At 38.4% G+C, this 17,899-nt stretch overlaps 2 protein-coding genes across 3 annotated transcripts in view; one reads left to right on the top strand and one right to left on the bottom strand.

Moving 5' to 3' along the window:
- Positions 1 to 1,033, bottom strand: part of LOC129730197 (uncharacterized) — an 81,646-nt gene extending 80,613 nt beyond the window's left edge. Inside the window, exon 1 of the mRNA XM_055689349.1 lies at positions 408 to 1,033. Coding sequence (XP_055545324.1) covers positions 408 to 471 — 64 coding nt within the window. The 5' untranslated portion in view covers positions 472 to 1,033. The remainder of the gene's footprint in view (positions 1 to 407) is intronic.
- Positions 1,034 to 15,536: 14,503 nt separating this feature from the next.
- On the top strand, positions 15,537 to 17,563 carry LOC129727601 (glyoxylate reductase/hydroxypyruvate reductase-like). Of its 2 annotated transcripts, none has more exons than XM_055685585.1 (4): positions 15,537 to 15,929; positions 16,321 to 16,413; positions 16,481 to 17,253; positions 17,321 to 17,563. In XM_055685585.1, the coding sequence occupies exons 1-4, from the start codon at positions 15,859 to 15,861 to the stop codon at positions 17,446 to 17,448; spliced, it is 1,065 nt and encodes a 354-aa protein (XP_055541560.1). In that variant the 5' UTR covers positions 15,537 to 15,858; the 3' UTR covers positions 17,449 to 17,563. The 2 variants fall into 2 exon arrangements, with proteins under 2 accessions (XP_055541560.1, XP_055541561.1); XM_055685586.1 differs by lacking the exon at positions 15,537 to 15,929 and adding an exon at positions 16,250 to 16,265 and having other exon boundaries at positions 17,321 to 17,562.
- Positions 17,564 to 17,899: the final 336 nt, after the last annotated feature.

Raw genomic sequence — 17,899 nt, 5'->3', positions numbered from 1 at the left:
TTCGTTTTGACAAGGCTTGACTATTTTCAATAGTAAAATAGTGTGAATAATAAAATAACAATTATCTTCTTTTGGGAAGAATCTTAGAGGATTTCAATCTATTGCTACAAGAACGAAGGAAATCCATCGAATACTAACCGATTTATTAGCATTTGAATTGGACATATTTTCCACTTTTTTCGGTTTTAGATTTTCATTTCACATCCCTATGTAGCCAAACTTCCAGAGAGAAGTATTCTACTTCAAAAAATAACACTTTTCTACTGTGACCATAGAGTTGATCAGCGTTTTTTTAGCTGACAGACCATTAAATAATTAAAATAAATTTTAACAGAATTTGCAAATCTTCAGTTCATATGCTAATATGGATTCCAACTACCTCATCTATGAAAATATCCATAACATACCTTGCTGACAAACAGTGACCATGAAGATCACAGAAACTACCAACAGCGCTCCGTATTTGGCCATTGTGTTATTTTTTGTTCACTTATGTACAGCTTAAACGATTCAGAATACACCAATTTTGTTTGTTTGGCTTAAAGCTTTCTTCCTGGCTCTAGTCACCCAATGTTTGAAAACACTTTGTCTCAATAATGGCGATGCTTCTAGTGGTTTTTCACTTAAGCCGTTGGAGACTCTCAACATACACACCCAAAGACTAGCTGTAGGGATTGCACTTCAGGACCGAGTTATTTTTGTCAACAATTTTCACGCAAAATTTCGAAGAAACAAAAAAACACCAACGATATCGAATCGTAACCACTTGAATTTCTTGAGCACCAGGCTTCTTCTGGATATCCGAACTGCGGTGTACACCTCGGTTACGTCACAAACTGACCTCGCGCGCACTCGATTCAAATCAAAACCGTTTTACACGCGTCTACGAAACACTTTCAGCGGGATTGAGGCCTGAGAAACAATAACAGATTTTTCCCACGTCGTATGAATAGCAGATTCGTTTGGTAGCGGTAGTGGTACGGAAAAACGTGTCCGAACTGGTTTGTGCCTACTGCACGACTGAATGGGGGCCGGTTTCAAAGTCGCGAACAGGCCTGTAGCAGCGCGGATCGGAGACACAACACCATCGCGGAAAAGCATACGCGATGACGACGCCAACAGCGAATCGTACGCTGCACGGCGAACGCCAATAACTTTGCTGCCTTTGCTGGCAGGAAAATCGTAAACAGCGTTGTTGGGTGGCCCACAGCGGAAGGAACTGAGGTGGGTGCCAGATTGATTCATTTTGTCAGTTGAAATTTCTAAAGCAAAACTCTACCTGTTGAATCGTACGGATGGATGGGAGAGCAACAGTTTTTTTTTCAACTGACAAACTTTAATACTAGTTACCGGTTGAAAGTTTGATTGCTCCATGACGCATTTGGAACGAAACTTCTAGAATCGGATGCATCCTGATTCTAAATGTTTTCGAGAAGTTTTTTTTTAAGCCAGTGAATTTGATAAGCAAGTGAAATCTGCTAGAAAGAATAAGATGAAATTTTAACGGAGTTGTACTGTCCATAAATACCTACATAACAGTCTGATGTGATTTGTCATCACTTTTCAGATAAACCTCAGAAACTTCTTCACATTATGTGTACTCCCAAAAGTTACAATAAAAAGCAATATTTGATGCTGAATAATGAAAAATATATATAATTGAATAATGAAAAATATATAAATTTTGGTCAGTCCCATGTTCGTTTTCTTCAGTTGTACGTTTTTGGAAGTGTGGCTCTTAGGCGTTTATGGACAGTGTAATTTATTTGGAAACTTGATAGAAATAAAATACAAATCACTGTTATGTCACGAAAAGCACATTTCTTACCGGAATAATTTAATAAGGTGCTATTCCACCCGGAAGAATGCTGGCTCGATTCAGAAGTATGTGAAATCACACCATGTGTACGTCTTTACGTTTAGTCATTTTTTGTCAAGTGCGTAGTAGGTAGTGATTAACATACAATTAAACATAATAACATTTTAAGCATTTCTTGATTAAATATGGATAGTCTGGAACTTATTGAAATAACAGATGAAAAAATTCATTGACAAATCTACAAATGATAGATGAGACACCGGGACTGTGCTAAACCCGTGTTATTCATTTTTCTCTGTTATTGAGCAATAGCGTAATAATACAAGGATGTAGTTTCTGGGCACTTGGCCGCTGTTACACTCAAATCCACGATTATTACCTGAACGTCTGAGCTGATGACTACTATTAGGTTATCTTGCCAGATAGTATTACGGAGCAAATATTGCGCGTTGAGTGTGTATGAAATAATTTCTCTTAAAGCTACTTGTGTTATAGTGAAAATTTACCAAATACAAATTAACCCTCTGAAACATATTTGAAAAGACTTACAATAAAGGTGAGAGCATTACGCAAAGGTACATTAATAAATCAAAGAATTTAATTCAACTCAATGTAGGTTGGAAGACAGTATTGGTGTTAAATAAATTTCTCGTTGAGCATCTTAGTAAAATGGAATTAAATATTGAGAATAGGCTGTTTCCTTTTGATTCTATTGCAAAAGATTATACTGTCCGCAGATACTCCGGTTGCTAAAGCGTTTTTCAATGAGAGCGCTACAAAAGTAGACCGATAGGGACAGTAAATTCTTCTCTTCAGTAAGGTTTTCCATTACATAATTGAAAGATCCATGATCCAATAACGAGTTTACTACCGAAATTCGGAGTAAGTGGCCTAAACTTTAAGAGTGCTACGTCCAATTTATGGTCATCATAATCGTTCTGTCAGATCAACAATTGAGCGTCTAGTGGAAAAAATGGGGCCCTTACCATCATCAGTGCTTCTGTGGACTGCTGAAGAGCATTACTGAGCAACCCCCTTTCATATGTATATGTCAGCTAGTATGTCAGGTTAGTAAGTTAGGTAGTCGGATTCTGTGTGTGTTATGTCCAATTTCCATAAATTAGTAACAAAGCAAAGCAGGTAAATGTTACCCGAAGTTATTGGATAGCCCTCATTTAAAATATGTTCAGCCACTTTCGATTGAAAAAAGTGTAGTGAATTTTTCTGGAAATTTCACCTGCTTTGGTAACCTTTGCCATATGCTCTTTGAAATTTGGTTTGCCCAATCTGTAAATAGTGGCAACAAGTAATGTTATAAAACCCTGCTTTTTTCAATACATCAATTGAGTCGTTAGAAGAGCTCAATGTTGTTTTGAGCTGGGTATTCTTACTATACAGTACTTTCATTGTAACTATTCAGTCTTGCTACCTCGAAAATATATTCCAATTGCTTTATCTTGGCGATTATACTGAGAAGTAAAGTTTCCATCCGATAAATCATAAAAATCTAAGCCCTAAGTCTTTAGACTTTCTGACAATAGCAACGTCTAGAACAGGTAGACTGTTGTTTTGTACTTTTTCAATTGTTAATTTGACATCTTTGTGGATCACCTCTTCCGAAATATAAAAAATATCATTCACATATCACCACCACCGGGTTGGTGAGAGGTTATTCAATTTCAATTTTTTTTCTATATTTGCCTTGAAAAGTTCACAAAGGAAGAGAGAAAGATGATTTCCCATTGGTGGTGGTTTGTTTGTAATTTTTACCCCGAAAAGTGAAATAATTCTATTTCATTCCGGGTGCTATCAGTATATTGGGGAATTAACATATCCTCTAAAAGATTCAAGGTTTCGTTCACTAGAACACTAGGGAATAAAGTTACGTCAAACGAGCGACAGATATCATCCTGAACCCGGACAATGTTCTTTAGATGATATCTACTCGGACAGTGCCCCGTTACTAGCCCGGCATATGTACAAAGAGCTCTTTTGTTGAGCTCTAGGAGCTTTTTTGAATGGTTTTCGTTTGGTGTTATAAATTTTTTAGATTGGGAACACTTTTTGACATCCAACCAATTGGTTATCACTTTTTTTTCTCCCAGCGTTTAAGCTCCATTTTCACTGCACAGTTTGATATACCACAGAAAGGTTCTGGGCCGATAAACTGTGAGTTAGATCCTTGTTTTGCAAGTTCGTCTGCTCTTCATTCCCACCAATGCCAATGTCCTGGAACCCAATACAAATTTACTGGGTTTGTTTGACACAGCTGTCGCAATGTGAGAATACATTCCCAGACAATCTTGGATGTGCATTTATAAGCATCAAGTGCTTTCAGCGCCGCTTGACTGTCAGAGAAAATACAAATAGTTGCATGTTTGTATTTTCTAGTCAGACAAACATACGCACAGAGCGAATACAATATCGTTGTTTGCGTATCGCCTTAGGTTGCATGCAGTCGACCCATACGATGAGTTTGGAGGTCTTAGCTGGAGTACTACCATTGAAAAACCGCTCCTGGAGCCTGTCTTCTCGTATTCTTATCAAATGTGAGGTCTTGAACCGTCCCGTGATTGAAAATTTTGAAAGGTTAATCGAACTTAATTCTCAAACCCGTTTTATGACATTGTATTTCCATCACATGTCCCAAAATATTAACCCTTCTTCGAATATTCCAAATCGTGTCGACTTATCAAATACTTCTGATTCTACTGTGTTTTTCGATACATCCATGATAGAAGAAACTCGTGGAATCCCGGATCATTTACGCGTGCAGCAGATCCCCAAAATTTTTTCCAATAAATATCGAAACATCAACTGCAACAATATGTTCTACACTGACGGATCACTTCTTGATGGGTCCACTGGCTTCGGTATTTTCAATAACAATTTAACCGTCTCCCATAAGCTCGATAATCCTGCTTCTGTTTACGTCGCAGAATTGGCTGCAATTAAGTACACCCTAGGGATTATCGAAAAAATGCCCACGGACCATTATTTCATCTTTACGGACAGTCTCAGTTCCATTGAGGCTCTCCGATCGATGAAAGATGTTAAGCGCTCTCCGTATTTCCTGGGGAAAATACGGGAACATCTGAGTGCTTTATCCGAAAAATCGTTTCAGATTACCTTAGCGTGGGTCCCTTTTCACTGCTCGATACCGGGCAATGAGAAAGCGGACTCTTTGGCTAAGGTGGGCGCAACAAACGGTGATATTTATGAAAGACCAATTGCTTTTAATGAATTTTTCGCACTTGTACGTCAGAATACGATCATCAGTTGGCAAAATGCTTGGACCAGAGGGGAATTGGGAAGGTGGTTACATTCCATAATTCCCAAAGTATCGACGAACCCGTGGTTCAAGGAGTTGGATGTAGGTCGGGATTTCATTTGCGTGATGTCCCGGCTTATGTCCAATCACTATAGATTTGACGCGCATCTCCGTCGTGTTGGGCTCGGGGAAAGTGGTATCTGTGCCTGTGGTGAGGGTTATCACGACATAGAGCATGTGGTTTGGTCATGTTCTGTACACCGTGACGCCAGGTCTAAATTAATAGCTTCCCTGCTGGCCGAAAGTAGGCAGCCGGCTGTTCCTGTTCGTGATGTCTTGGCGAGCCGTGACCTATCCTACATGTCCCTTATATACGTTTTCCTGAAATCCATCCACGCCCCAGTTTAATCCTATTTCCTTCCGCCTACATCCAACCAAACGACAAGAACACGTTAAGACCCCGGATCCGGAAACAGCAACTAGACCATCGTGTCATATGGAAGGTCTTGTTGCCCCATAGGACCCTATTGATTTTTTTTTTTGCAAACAGATTATTACTTTGCGTGTTATGTTTGAAAAAGGTGAAATCCAGCTATGAAAATAAACATATTCCGAAGACTACCTAAACTCACTCACTTTTCTCAGAGATGGTTAAACCGATTTCCACAAAATTAGTGTCAAATGGAAGGTCTAGCTGCCTTAAAACACCCTATTGAATTTTGCTGTAATCGGACTGTAACTTCGTCTGTAATGTATCGAAATGTGAAAATCACGAAACTTCATTATCTTAAAAACTACACAACCGATTTGAACAATATTGATATCAGATGAACGGGCTAGTTAAAGGTTAACTGATGAATTATAATTGAACACGTGGTTTCAAAGTTTGGTTACCCTATACGTTCCCTATCAAGTCTAACCCAAAATCTTGCAGTTTTGGTGATTTGACGGCTTTCTTCGAAAAAACTTCAAGGAACGTTTTATCCCAAATTGCGTATCTTCTGGTGAAGTAGGTAGTTCTGGTAAGGTACAGTGATAACCCAAATTTTCAATACAATTTATTAAGTCTAGCAGGAACTATAGTGATTTTAGTGATTTTGACGGTTTTTTGAAAAAAACCTTCTAGGGTCGTTTTACCCCATTTGGCACACTTGGCTTATACATGACATTAAAGCTCTTGAGTTGCTCTACAAAAAGCCATATTCAGATATTTTTTCTAGCGATGTTGAGAAGAGTAGGATGACCCTGAAATTTTTAAAAGAAAAATGCGTTTTTTTCGTCAATTTACTTCATTGCCATATATTGTGACCATGCGTTTTGAAGTACTCTTATTGTAGAATAATACCACAAATTTTTAGAAAAATTCATCAAGTCTAGCAGGAGTTATTGCACTTTTTAGTATTTGGACGTTTTCGGACATATCATATCCAAGAGCCGTTTTACCCCATTTAACCTCAATGAAAAAAATTGAAATTTTGCGAAACATCCTACCTTGAATAGACAAACAAACGCTGAAAATTTCAGCCCAATCGGAGAACATCAAAACAACATGCGGTTGCGCCTCTCGCGAACTGGCTCTTAAGCATTCATGTAAATTCAATTTTACAAATAAGTTTGAATGAGAAAGGCTGAGTCTGACCGCTAGGTGGATTAATTTAGGTTTGGTCTCAAGCCCCACTTTCTTCCAACGGTTTTGGAGCACAACCATAATGCACTGACCGCCTTGCTGATTGCATAGTCAAGATATGCATTCCAGTTTAGCTTGGCATCAAGGATAACTCCTAAGTATTTAACCTGTTCACTGAATGGAATTTCTACTCCTTCAAGCTTGAGAGTTTTTAGATTGAATTTCCTCTTTCTAGTGAAAGGTACGATTACAGCTTTTGACGGATTGATGCTGAGACCCTCCTTTATACACCAAGACTGGGTATACTTCAGAGCCTCCTGCATTCTTTCCGAAACTATGTTGTCAAACTTTCCTCTTACCAAGATGATTATGTCATCTGCAAAGCCCACAACTTCGAAACCGTTTGCTTCTAAGCTTTTGAGAAGATCGTCCACCACTAAAGACCACATAAGTGGCGAAAGAACTCCTCCTTGCGGACATCCTTTCATTGCCCTTATCGTGATAAACGAACCTCCCAACTCAGAAGTGATTTTTTTTGCAAGCATGGTATGAATCCAGTCAACAATACTCGTGTGAAATCCTTTTTTCCTCATTGCGCTAGACATTGAAGAATAGGACGCGTTATCAAAAGCACCTTCAATGTCCAAGAAAGAGCACAGAGCAATTTCTTTAGCTGAAAGTGACTTTTCAATTTTCATAACCAGCGTATGAAGCGCTGTGATAGTGGATTTTCCAGTTTGATAGGCAAAACTGGAACTTTGAAAGCGGTTTTGTTTGCATGTAAGATGTATGAATGAAATCATTCAGCACTTTTTCCATTGTCTTCAACAAAACCGAAGAAAGACTAATGGGTCAGAATGATTTAGGATGCGTCTTATCACGCTTCCCAGTTTTAGGTATGGAGATTACTCTTACTACCCTCCATTTTGATGGAATAAGATTCAACCTTAAACTGGCCTTGAAAATCTCAATGAGAGAAGGAATTAGTATTGCTTCGCCTTTTTGAAGCAATGTTGGAAATATTCCATCTACACTGGCAGAATTGAAAGGCTCAAAGGATCTCTTAAAGGACTCAAAGGATAGCACTTTCCACTCTGGTTCTCGTAAAAATTTCATCCGCCACATCTGATACAGTACCTTTTGTTCTAGTAGAACCGGGAAAATGCGTTTCCATCATTAGATTTAAGGTATCACGAGGACCACTAGTATAGATTCCGTCATGACGCTTTAGATTGCCAAGCTCAACGGTATGATCTTTGGCAAGAGTCTTTTGTAATCTGAAAACAACTGGAGTTCTTTCTATACATTCACACATTTGAACCCAAGACCTCCTTTTAGATTTCCGGATTTCATTGCTATATTCAGTTAAGGCTCTTCTATATTGAGCCCAGTCTGAAGTACGTTTTGCTTTATTAGAAAGTTTCCGACTATTTTTTCGAAGACTTTCAAGCTTCTTGTTCCACCATGGCACGTCCCTACTTGATGACGATTGTTTGGCGGGACAACTATTATTGTATGCATTTATCACCATTTCATTTAGCTGAATTGTCATAGATTCTAATTCTGAAACTGTTTCAATTCTGCTACAATTTAAAGGTAAATCTTTTCGCAAATATTGTGCATATTGATCCCAGTCTGTTTTTTTAGGATCTCTGTAAGTAACAGATGATGGTTTACCACCAATCCAAAGCAAAGCCTTGGTGCTACATTCCGATTCGGAACTCGACCTTCTGTTTATTATACACAGACTTCGCAGCCAACTGTTAAGTGTACAGGACAATTGCGGGGCCAGTGCTACGATCCTACTAACACTAACAGTCTCTCCCGAGCCGAGAGTCCCACCAATCCATTCAAACAAAATGTGCTTGTGATCAGATAGTAAGGTTTCATCCGATACATGCCAGTTAGCAATTTTCTCAGAAATTGCTGGACTGCATAGCGTCAGATCCAAAACTTCACCTCTGATAGCGTCTGTAAATGTTGGTTTGTTACCTTTATTGCAAATATCTATATTATTCGACGAGAGAAACTCCAATAGGCACTCACCACGACCATTAACGACCTTGCTCCCCCAAACTGTATGGTGAGCGTTGGCATCACAGCCTATGATGACCCTTTTATTGTCTCTGCAAAATTTGACAAACGAAGCAATCTCAGGAGGAGGCGCATCATTTATTTCTCCTGGAAAATAAGCCGAAGCAACAATTACCTCAGTATTCCCCCTGGTGGTTGGCACCTGAACCATGAACGCTACAATATCTCGTTTTAAAAATTCTTTCCCAGGATAGCATTTTACTGCTTTGTTCACTAAAACTGCAGCTCTTGGCGAACTCTGTGAAGCGTCGTGATATAGTTTGCAAGAATTCATTTGAATCCCTAATATTTTACCTTTATTGCACCATGGTTCTTGAATGGAAACGTAGTCTATTCTCAATATTCAACACCGGTGTTGTTTCTTAGAAGACAAGTCAAATTAGAAGACAAGTTACAAATTTTATTTTCGTTTTATGTCACCCCTCCCCCGCTACAAAAATCTTGAAAGTTGGAAGGGGAAGGAAAATAAGTTTTCCGACAGCGTAAATGCTCAATTTAGCAACAAACAAGTTCAGTGACAGCGAGAGTCAAAAGGCAAGCAAAGTGATAATTAATAATAATAAATGTTATTTTTCAACATTGATTCGAGTGCAGGTTACAAACGTCGTAATTTGCATACAAACTTTTATCAAAGATCGGTGTTACTTATTTTTCGCTCCCTCTTTTGGCTAACATTGACAATCTTAGACATAAAAAGAGTTTCAAATTTGTATCAGCCTAATTAGAACCAACCGAAGGCCACGATGAAGAGTAAAAATCAATCAAAATGCAAAACCAAGGGAACAAAATCTATAAACTTGAAAAACCGTGCGAGCAATTCCCATGAGAGCATTTTTGACTGAAAGATCAACTGAGGATTTGATTACAAAATATTGTTATTGAATTTGAATTAGCTTCGAGCATGAAGCCAATCTTTCCAAGGAGAGTAGCTACAATATTTCTTGCGGAATTCCATTACACTCTTCCCTTACACATTTTTCCAACTTATGAACTACTCCAAACTGCCGTCCATCGCTGTAAACACGGTGTTGCCAAAATTCTTCAAACGTTCTCGACGGAATGTCAAAGGCAAAACACATTTCAACTGAATCAACTTTATCGAAGACGCGACTATTCTGTCTCATAGCTAAAGCGAGATTTTGATGTTTTGACCGGTTCTGGCCAAAAATGCAACCCCCCTTCCTAAAAAGGGGAAGGATCAATGAACTTGTTACTGACATTTATCGTGGATCAGAACCTACCAAACGTTTTCTGAGTTTTTTCTCCTCAATATAAGGCATAGTTTGACTACCACATTGGGTATTAGCGGATCCACTTATACCCTACACACTTAATATTATTTCGTAGAATCACTGTTTCGAGGTCAGTTTTTGTCTGATTTGAGATCTGTTTTTTTCTAAAGATGGGTAAGAAAATGTTATTATGTGGACGAAATCTTAAAATTTTGATATTTGGCTTTAAAACAAAATGTAGTCGAAAAAAAATCGAAAATTTTTGATTTGTCAAAAATTTAAAATGGTGCCATTGTTGCTCCTTAAGGTGAAACGGGTCCAAACTAGGGGAAATGTGTTTTTGCATCAAATACATCATAAAATCGTACATAGAAGCCAAGGCAAAAATTGTTGCGCTGTGCCATCTTTGCGATGCTGGAAACACCCATATTTCATAATATTCGCATAACATTCGGTCACAAAATGGTTTGAAAATGCGATTGCCTCCAAAACCCTCAATGAAAATTTACAATTTTCATTGACAGTATCGAAACAACAAATTTATAAGCTGTGTATATTCCGGGAAATGAAAAGGATTTAACATGGTAAATTGCGTGGTGCAAACCTTGAGAACAAGCGAAATATGGAACGGAGCCCAAATGGGAGCAGTGCATTCGAGAAGGCTAAGAATAAGATTGCAGTACAGTGTCTTCAAAGCATAGATATCCATGAAATGCAAAGCGTATCGCTAGATGAATACTAGAACACCATAAGCCTTCGATGAAATTAATACTACGTGGTCGTTGTATGGCAGTTTAGAGTCAAGTGTACCCTCTAAGTCGGTAATGGAAATGACACGTTCCAATGAAGATGACTCTGGGGTATACTAGTAATCAACGATGGTAGTGCGATGGGAGAATAAAATAAATTTACATTACTTGACATTGATTCTCATTACATTTTCTCCGCATCACTGTAGTAAATTTTCTGTATCACGTTGAAAAGCCAAACTATCGAGACTGGAAGTGATGATCCTGTACATCTTCTGGTCGTCTGCATATAACTGCTTGAAACATCATATAGAAACCGTTCACGAACAATACGAAGATCAGCAGCCCCAGGACACTGCCTTGTAGAACGCCCGAGGTTATCGCAGAAGATTCCGAACAATCGATTGGTTAAGTAAGAACGGATTCACTCAACCAGCCAATCAGGGAGACCTAACGCACTTAGTGTGTCGCAGGCACGCACGTGAGGTACCGTGTCGAATGCTTTTGTAAAGCCAATGTGGAGGAAATCAACTTAGTTGCGTAGCTCAATCTCTCGAAACAGTGTATTTGTGTAGCACATCAAGTTCGTCGTTGTGGAGCGACGCTGGACAAATCTGTGTTGAAATTCCGAGACTAAGGGTAGAACAGCATCATACAGTGCTCCATGAACCAGCATTCCGAAGGTGTTACTGATGCAGCATAGAAGCGAAACCCTTCGGTAATTCACGACGTTATTACGATTAAGATGTATGGATAGGTGAGAGAAATGCAGTTTTCCAAAGGCTAGGAAACGTCAGTTCCAACAAAGAACGATATCGGAGGCAAAGGTAAGCGCGCACAGTGTTTCAAGAAGAGCGGAGGGATACCATCTAGTCCAGGACTCTTAGTCGGATCGAGATTGCCTATTGCCTTCTGAACTTCATCTGATGTGAAGTTCAACAGAGGGAAATTCAAGCCGTGTTCCTCGTTACCATCAACTCTGTGTGCCACAGCTTGCATTATGAACGGACTAATAAAATAGATTTGCCACCTCATTGGGAGAATTAGTTCTATCCAAAGAGACCGTGTCAGGAACGCGGTTGCACTTTTATCTGGCTTGGTTTTGGATCTATAGGGCTAGTAGCAAACTTGGAGTAAGATATAAGTGATTTTCTTCATTCAAATAGTGACCAAATATGGACCAAAAAATGAAAAATATAGAGCTTTAAAATTCATTACTAAACTTTAAATGAACCATATTTCATCTGAAATATGTGTTCAGAACATAGGATGCGGAATGACTGGTTCTCGTGGAAATAAATCGAAGTAAACTCTCTACTATTATTTCACATTGAAAATGTAATAATAAACGGATTATGGATTGCATAGAAATAGATTTTGATTTTTTACTTGTCCAGTTCGAAGCACAATTACGAAAGTCGAATCTTGTTGATTTGCCCATGTTTTTCAGATGAGACGAGTTGCTCGTCGAAGCTTCTGTAATACGATTTTTTTACTCGAAACAGCAGATTACAGACGATATAAGACAAGAAAACTAAACTAGTCAAGTGATTTTATGCACAACACTGATAAAAGATGCGAACTGCTTTAAGAATAAGCCTTTATATTAGCAGTTCTTAGACAATTTGTTCGTATCTATCCTGCACTGATCATCCCAATGAGAGATTCGAGGATGCGAGAACGAGAAGCACTCTTTCCAATGTACTCTTCAATACAGAAATAGTTATTTTTGCGCATTTAAAGCTACAACAGTGGCTTTAGTAACCATTTAGTTCTAAAATAGCGACTTCGGTGACTTTTTGTAGAGAATAGTGACTTTTTAGTGACTAAGCACAAAATAGTGACAAAATCACTACAATGTGATTCGTTACTAGCCCTGTAGTAAGTAACAACGGGTAATTTTTGGAACAGCATAAATACGAAATGTATCGTGCAACGTCACTCTATTCAAACAATCAAGGTAAAAAATTGTATTTCGTAAGGTATATGAAGCATAAACCATGCCAACTAGTATTCTGCCAACACTGCTTTCGGCATGCAAATGCGGTTTAAGATATCTACGCAAACAAAGCTGAAATAAGTTCAATTGAACAATTTCATTCAATGCGTTTGGGCAGCAAAAACGAAAGTATTACAAACCTGTAAGAAAGCTGTTGCAAATTAAGCTTTTCTTTACCACCAGTTCGCTCTCACGGGCTTTCAAATGAATCTTGAGTCGTATTATATTTGAGGTGGGGCAGGCGTAAATATACAACAACAACAACAACAAATATTTGCACACACACCCAGGAAGCAAAGTAAAGAATGAACACCAGCGAACCTCAAGCCTGCCGAAACTAATATGCGATAGGCTTCACATAGGGTGACTTAATGTTGTGGTTATAACAGGCCTTAGACGCGCCTATGCTTTTGCACTGGGTTGTATGTGACTTTTTTTGTGGCTCCATTTCCATTTCGAACCCACTGTGGTTCCAATATTTTGCTTGTTATTTTTCGGTCATAGAAAAATGGCGTTTTTTCATAGGCCTGGGTTATAAACATAGCGTAAAGTGATGAATAAATTTAATCATTATAGGTATTAGAAAATAAGGAATCAATCGTTCTCTAGAATGTAGCTTTTTTATAGTAAGAGAGTTACATCTCTTTCTATCACCTTTTACAATAAGCACAACACGCAAGCGCGACTTGCTCAATGATTCAATGCGAATCATCGCATAGCTACTGATTGCATTTGTGTTGTTCAACCGCTTGCTTATGGATCCATTATAGGTAGCCTTGCATGCAAGACACTTAAATCTGGTGGTGTGTATATGATGGAATGCTACCAGAATTCAGAGTTTTCAACAGAACTACTGTGCAAAAAAAGGGGAATAGAGCTTATTTTTTATCACTAGTCTTGAAAAAAATTCACAGTAACTGATTGGATAATCAGAAAACCCACCATAAATTTTAATTTGTTATACGTGCAGTAATGTGACGCCACTGTTGAAATACACTGGGGTCGTTTTTTACGCGGGTTGTTTTTATGCGTTTTTCTAAATGGGATATTTTTACAATAACGCGGATTATTTTTACTCGATTCGGAAGATTATTTGTACGCGGTATCAAATAAGTTTAGTATAAGTATGTTTGATCTAATCTTTTGAATGCGGTACAACCAACCGCGTAAAAAGCGACCCCAGTGTATTGACTCGATATAAAACAAAAAGTTTTTATTGGAATTACCTGAATGCATATGAACAAATTTCGATACAATTAAAAAGCATCGCCTCAATTCAATTGAAGTATAATTTGTGATTTTACCTGATTTTTTCATAAATCCATCTTTAAAATCCTCTTCGTAATCTTTGAAATATATTATCTTATGGACACTATTATCAATTTTGATATTTGCAAAATTCGTATTCTTGGGCAAAATGCACTGAATCATTCAAACCACATACGTAGAAAAATTAACAGAAAGTCAAAACATTCATAATGAAGACAACAGAACCTTCAAAAAACGTGTTAAACAATGTAATAACGTTTACATTGCCGCATAAAATAAACAACCGTGGTAAAATACCATCAATCATAAACCGTAGGCACTGTTCCACACATGATGACCGCCACCGCCGGGTGCGTACGCGTCCTTGACCACCGCACGAATGAACTTGAATTGAAAATCCATTTACTAACGGTGAGTAAACCATAAGATTACGGTGCGTAAAGTGATGACGATATCTTCTCCACTACCTGGTTGAAATCATTTTTGGACAACGAAATGCCACCAGAATCTAACCAATCATCATCAGGAACTACTCAAAGCATGAAGGAACTACTCAAAGCATAACTGCAATTAGAGCGATATGCGTTCGTGCGCTTGACTGGCGATGGGTCAACACCGCACCGTTAAATAACAATAATCAATCCCCATTTCCGGTTAAATCGCTACTGCAAAACTGGACGGTGAGGTGTCGACCGTGGTAAGCTCATAAGGTTGATAGCGTTTTTTTTTCTGTCACTATCACAGATTAGAAAATCGAGCGACAAACAGTTGCTGAAGCGCGGATCGACTTCGTATCAGTGATTTTCCTCTTGATAGTCATCATCATTAGTCCTAAGTTATTATTGGTGCCCATTATAACGAAAGACAACTAAGTCGGTTGGATTGTTAAGTAGTATCGATTAGTACAATTAATTGATCGTTTTTCTTGTTAGCTTCATAACTGAGTAATGTTCACGCATTTAGCAGGAATGGGATTTTTTAAACTTGTGTTGCTTAGCTGAATACTTGGGATTAGCTGAATGCTTAGGATTCAACTGTCTTAAACAATTAGACAACTAAGTAGTTTTTTTACCAAGTAAAAATTGAAAGATTCAGAGTTCAAATTCTGGATATTCATTTCAATGGCTATGATTAAGAATTTTGATTCACTAGATGCCGTATTGAGCAAAATTATTACGAATATTTTGTTGTAATATTCAAAGGTTTATAAAGACTTCAAAGATTCAAGTTCAAAATAAACAACGTAGAAAGAAATACTATAACTACCTTTAGTATATTATCCTGTGAATTTCTTTCAGTTATCTAGGGTGCTGTTGGCTTATACAAACTCATAAACCAGCCAAATACCGGCCGGTGTGCGATAGATGCACCAAGTCGATTTAGCATACCGGCAGCACCGATATCAACTGTGTACGCTCACAAAACATCACAGCATGTGGACTGGGCAAAAGTTGATAATCCAGTTTTTAATGTTTCGCTTAGCAGTTCACTTGCCCATATAACTTAGTTCGCGCAGTAAGTTCGCAGTTTAGTGTAGCACGAAAGCCGCTTAGTGTTGTGAAATATTTTTCACCATATGTCTAGCGATAGCTAATTGTGCTCTGTTTCTCATCAACATTTCTGGAAATATTCATCACATATTTGTTGAAGTTGAGCTTAAACTTGTAGACTACTGACAGATGAAATCTATCGGCAGTATGAAGAATGATGATAAATGTTACGAATAATTAATGAAAAATCGATCAAATTTGTGTTTTGTTTTCAATAAGTTTCTACCTTAGAAGCACTATTTTAAACCATGAAATCGAGATGTCAAATCCAACTATTAATAAATTGGGGAGTTTTACTCACGTTTGCGTTACAATATAGGTAAGTGTTTGTAAACAGTTAAAGTTTATTAGTCATAAGCAGTCAAGACAAATTAAGATATATAACTCGGAGAGATAAAAATTTAGGCTGCAGTTCTAGCAAACCGATACTTTTAATCACATAAGCCAGCACAATTTTTTTGCATGTTATATCGAAATCATGCAACCAAGCAACAAATAATAAAATACCGATGGAATATTGATAACATTATATGTATATAACAGAAAAAAAAAAACAAATTCTAATATAGTAAATATTCTTCAAAGATAACAGCGCCTGATTGTGGGTTTCGCGATAAACTCACTATCAGTCAATCGCTGGAGTCAGGCCAGAGCAGTCATTCCACTCATTCTACTTTTGTATTTCATACTAACCGGCTGTCAACTTGCAGCTCAACAATGGCAAGCAAACAAAACTGGCGTCCAAAAGTGTTGGTAACCAACAAGGAAACACCTCCAAAGGGAGTGAATATTTTGCGCGAAAAGTAAGATTTTTTTTCTGAATAAAAACTGACTTGAATACAGTTAAAATATTAAATTTTTACTTCATAGGTGTGACGTAATCTTTCCGGAAAATGTTCCAGCAACGAGAGAGGAGATTCTCAAGCTGGTACCCGGTTGTGACGGAATCATGTGGGTTGGACACTATGCCCTAAATGGTGAAGTGTTGGACATCGGTGCGCCAACTTTGAAAGCGATTTCGACCATGTCAGCCGGAATGGATTACGTAGATCTAGAGGAGTTCAAGCGGCGTGATTTTCCGCTCGGGTACACACCGAGCGTTCTGAATGACGCTGTAGCTGACGAAGCTGTCGGTTTGATGATCGCCGCTGGCAGACGATTCCACGAGGGAAGATTGAAGATCGACAACTCGCAATGGGATGGTGGACCGCAGTGGATGTTGGGACAGGATATAAAGGGAAGTACCGTTGGTATTATCGGGCTAGGCGAGATAGGGCAGGCGATTGCGCGCAGACTGAAGGGCTTCGAGGTAGGACAAATTATCTACAGTGGAAGAAAGCCCAAACCGGCGGGTGATAAACTTGGAGCTAAGTTTGCGTCGCAGGAAGAATTGCTGAGGGAAAGTGATTACGTATTCCTTGCTGTACCACTGAACAATAGTACCCGGCATTTGATGAACGATACTACCCTGAAACAGATGAAACCGACCGCTGTTTTGATCAATATCTCTCGAGGCGAAATTGTGGATCAGGATGCTCTAGTTGCTGCGCTTAAGAACGGTACCATTTTCGCGGCAGGGCTCGATGTGATGACACCCGAACCATTACCCGCCGACAATGAACTTCTGAAACTTCCAAATGCTGGTTAGTAGTTGTTGCTGCTGCTACTATTATTGTTTGCAAAATCACACTAGAATGTTCTTTTTTTCAGTCATTGTGCCACATTTGGGTTCAGCCACCAGAAGAACTCGGGATGACATGTCGGTGATTGCGGCTCACAATGTTCTCGCCGGCATGGAAGGTTCCCCGATGTTGGCTCCCTATCCCTATCCGGATTGATTGTGCGATATTTTATCTCCTGAGTTGAAACCCGCTTCAAGTATCGCATAAATGAGTAACATATTTTACATGAAACTTTATGCAAAGATCGCGCAAAATAAAATATAATAACAAAAAAAAATTGTTTCAAGTTCTGTCTAGCCTGAATTTAATAGATTCACTACTGATTGCTATGAAGTTTTATAACCGTTGGACAAGAGTTAGATGTCTAGTAAAAATTGTTTCAACAGGAAATTCAATCAACGGGAACAAACATATCAACCAGTGGTGGGCACTATTCCGCTAATTCGCTAATCGCCAATTAGCGACGCTAATATTCAGTTAGCGGTTTAGTGATTTCGCTAATTTTTGAGTTGGTTAGCGAAACTGTTAGCGTCGCTAAAATTTTGGCCTTCGAAACCCTAATCGCTAATTCGCTAAATTTTGTAGAGAAGCGACAAAAGAACTATTC

Source organism: Wyeomyia smithii, chromosome 3, assembly GCF_029784165.1.
Source record: "Wyeomyia smithii strain HCP4-BCI-WySm-NY-G18 chromosome 3, ASM2978416v1, whole genome shotgun sequence".
Taxonomy (NCBI): Eukaryota; Metazoa; Arthropoda; class Insecta; order Diptera; family Culicidae; genus Wyeomyia; species Wyeomyia smithii.
The sequence above is the reverse complement of the archived record's forward strand: the minus strand, read 5'-3'. Positions and strand labels throughout refer to the sequence as shown.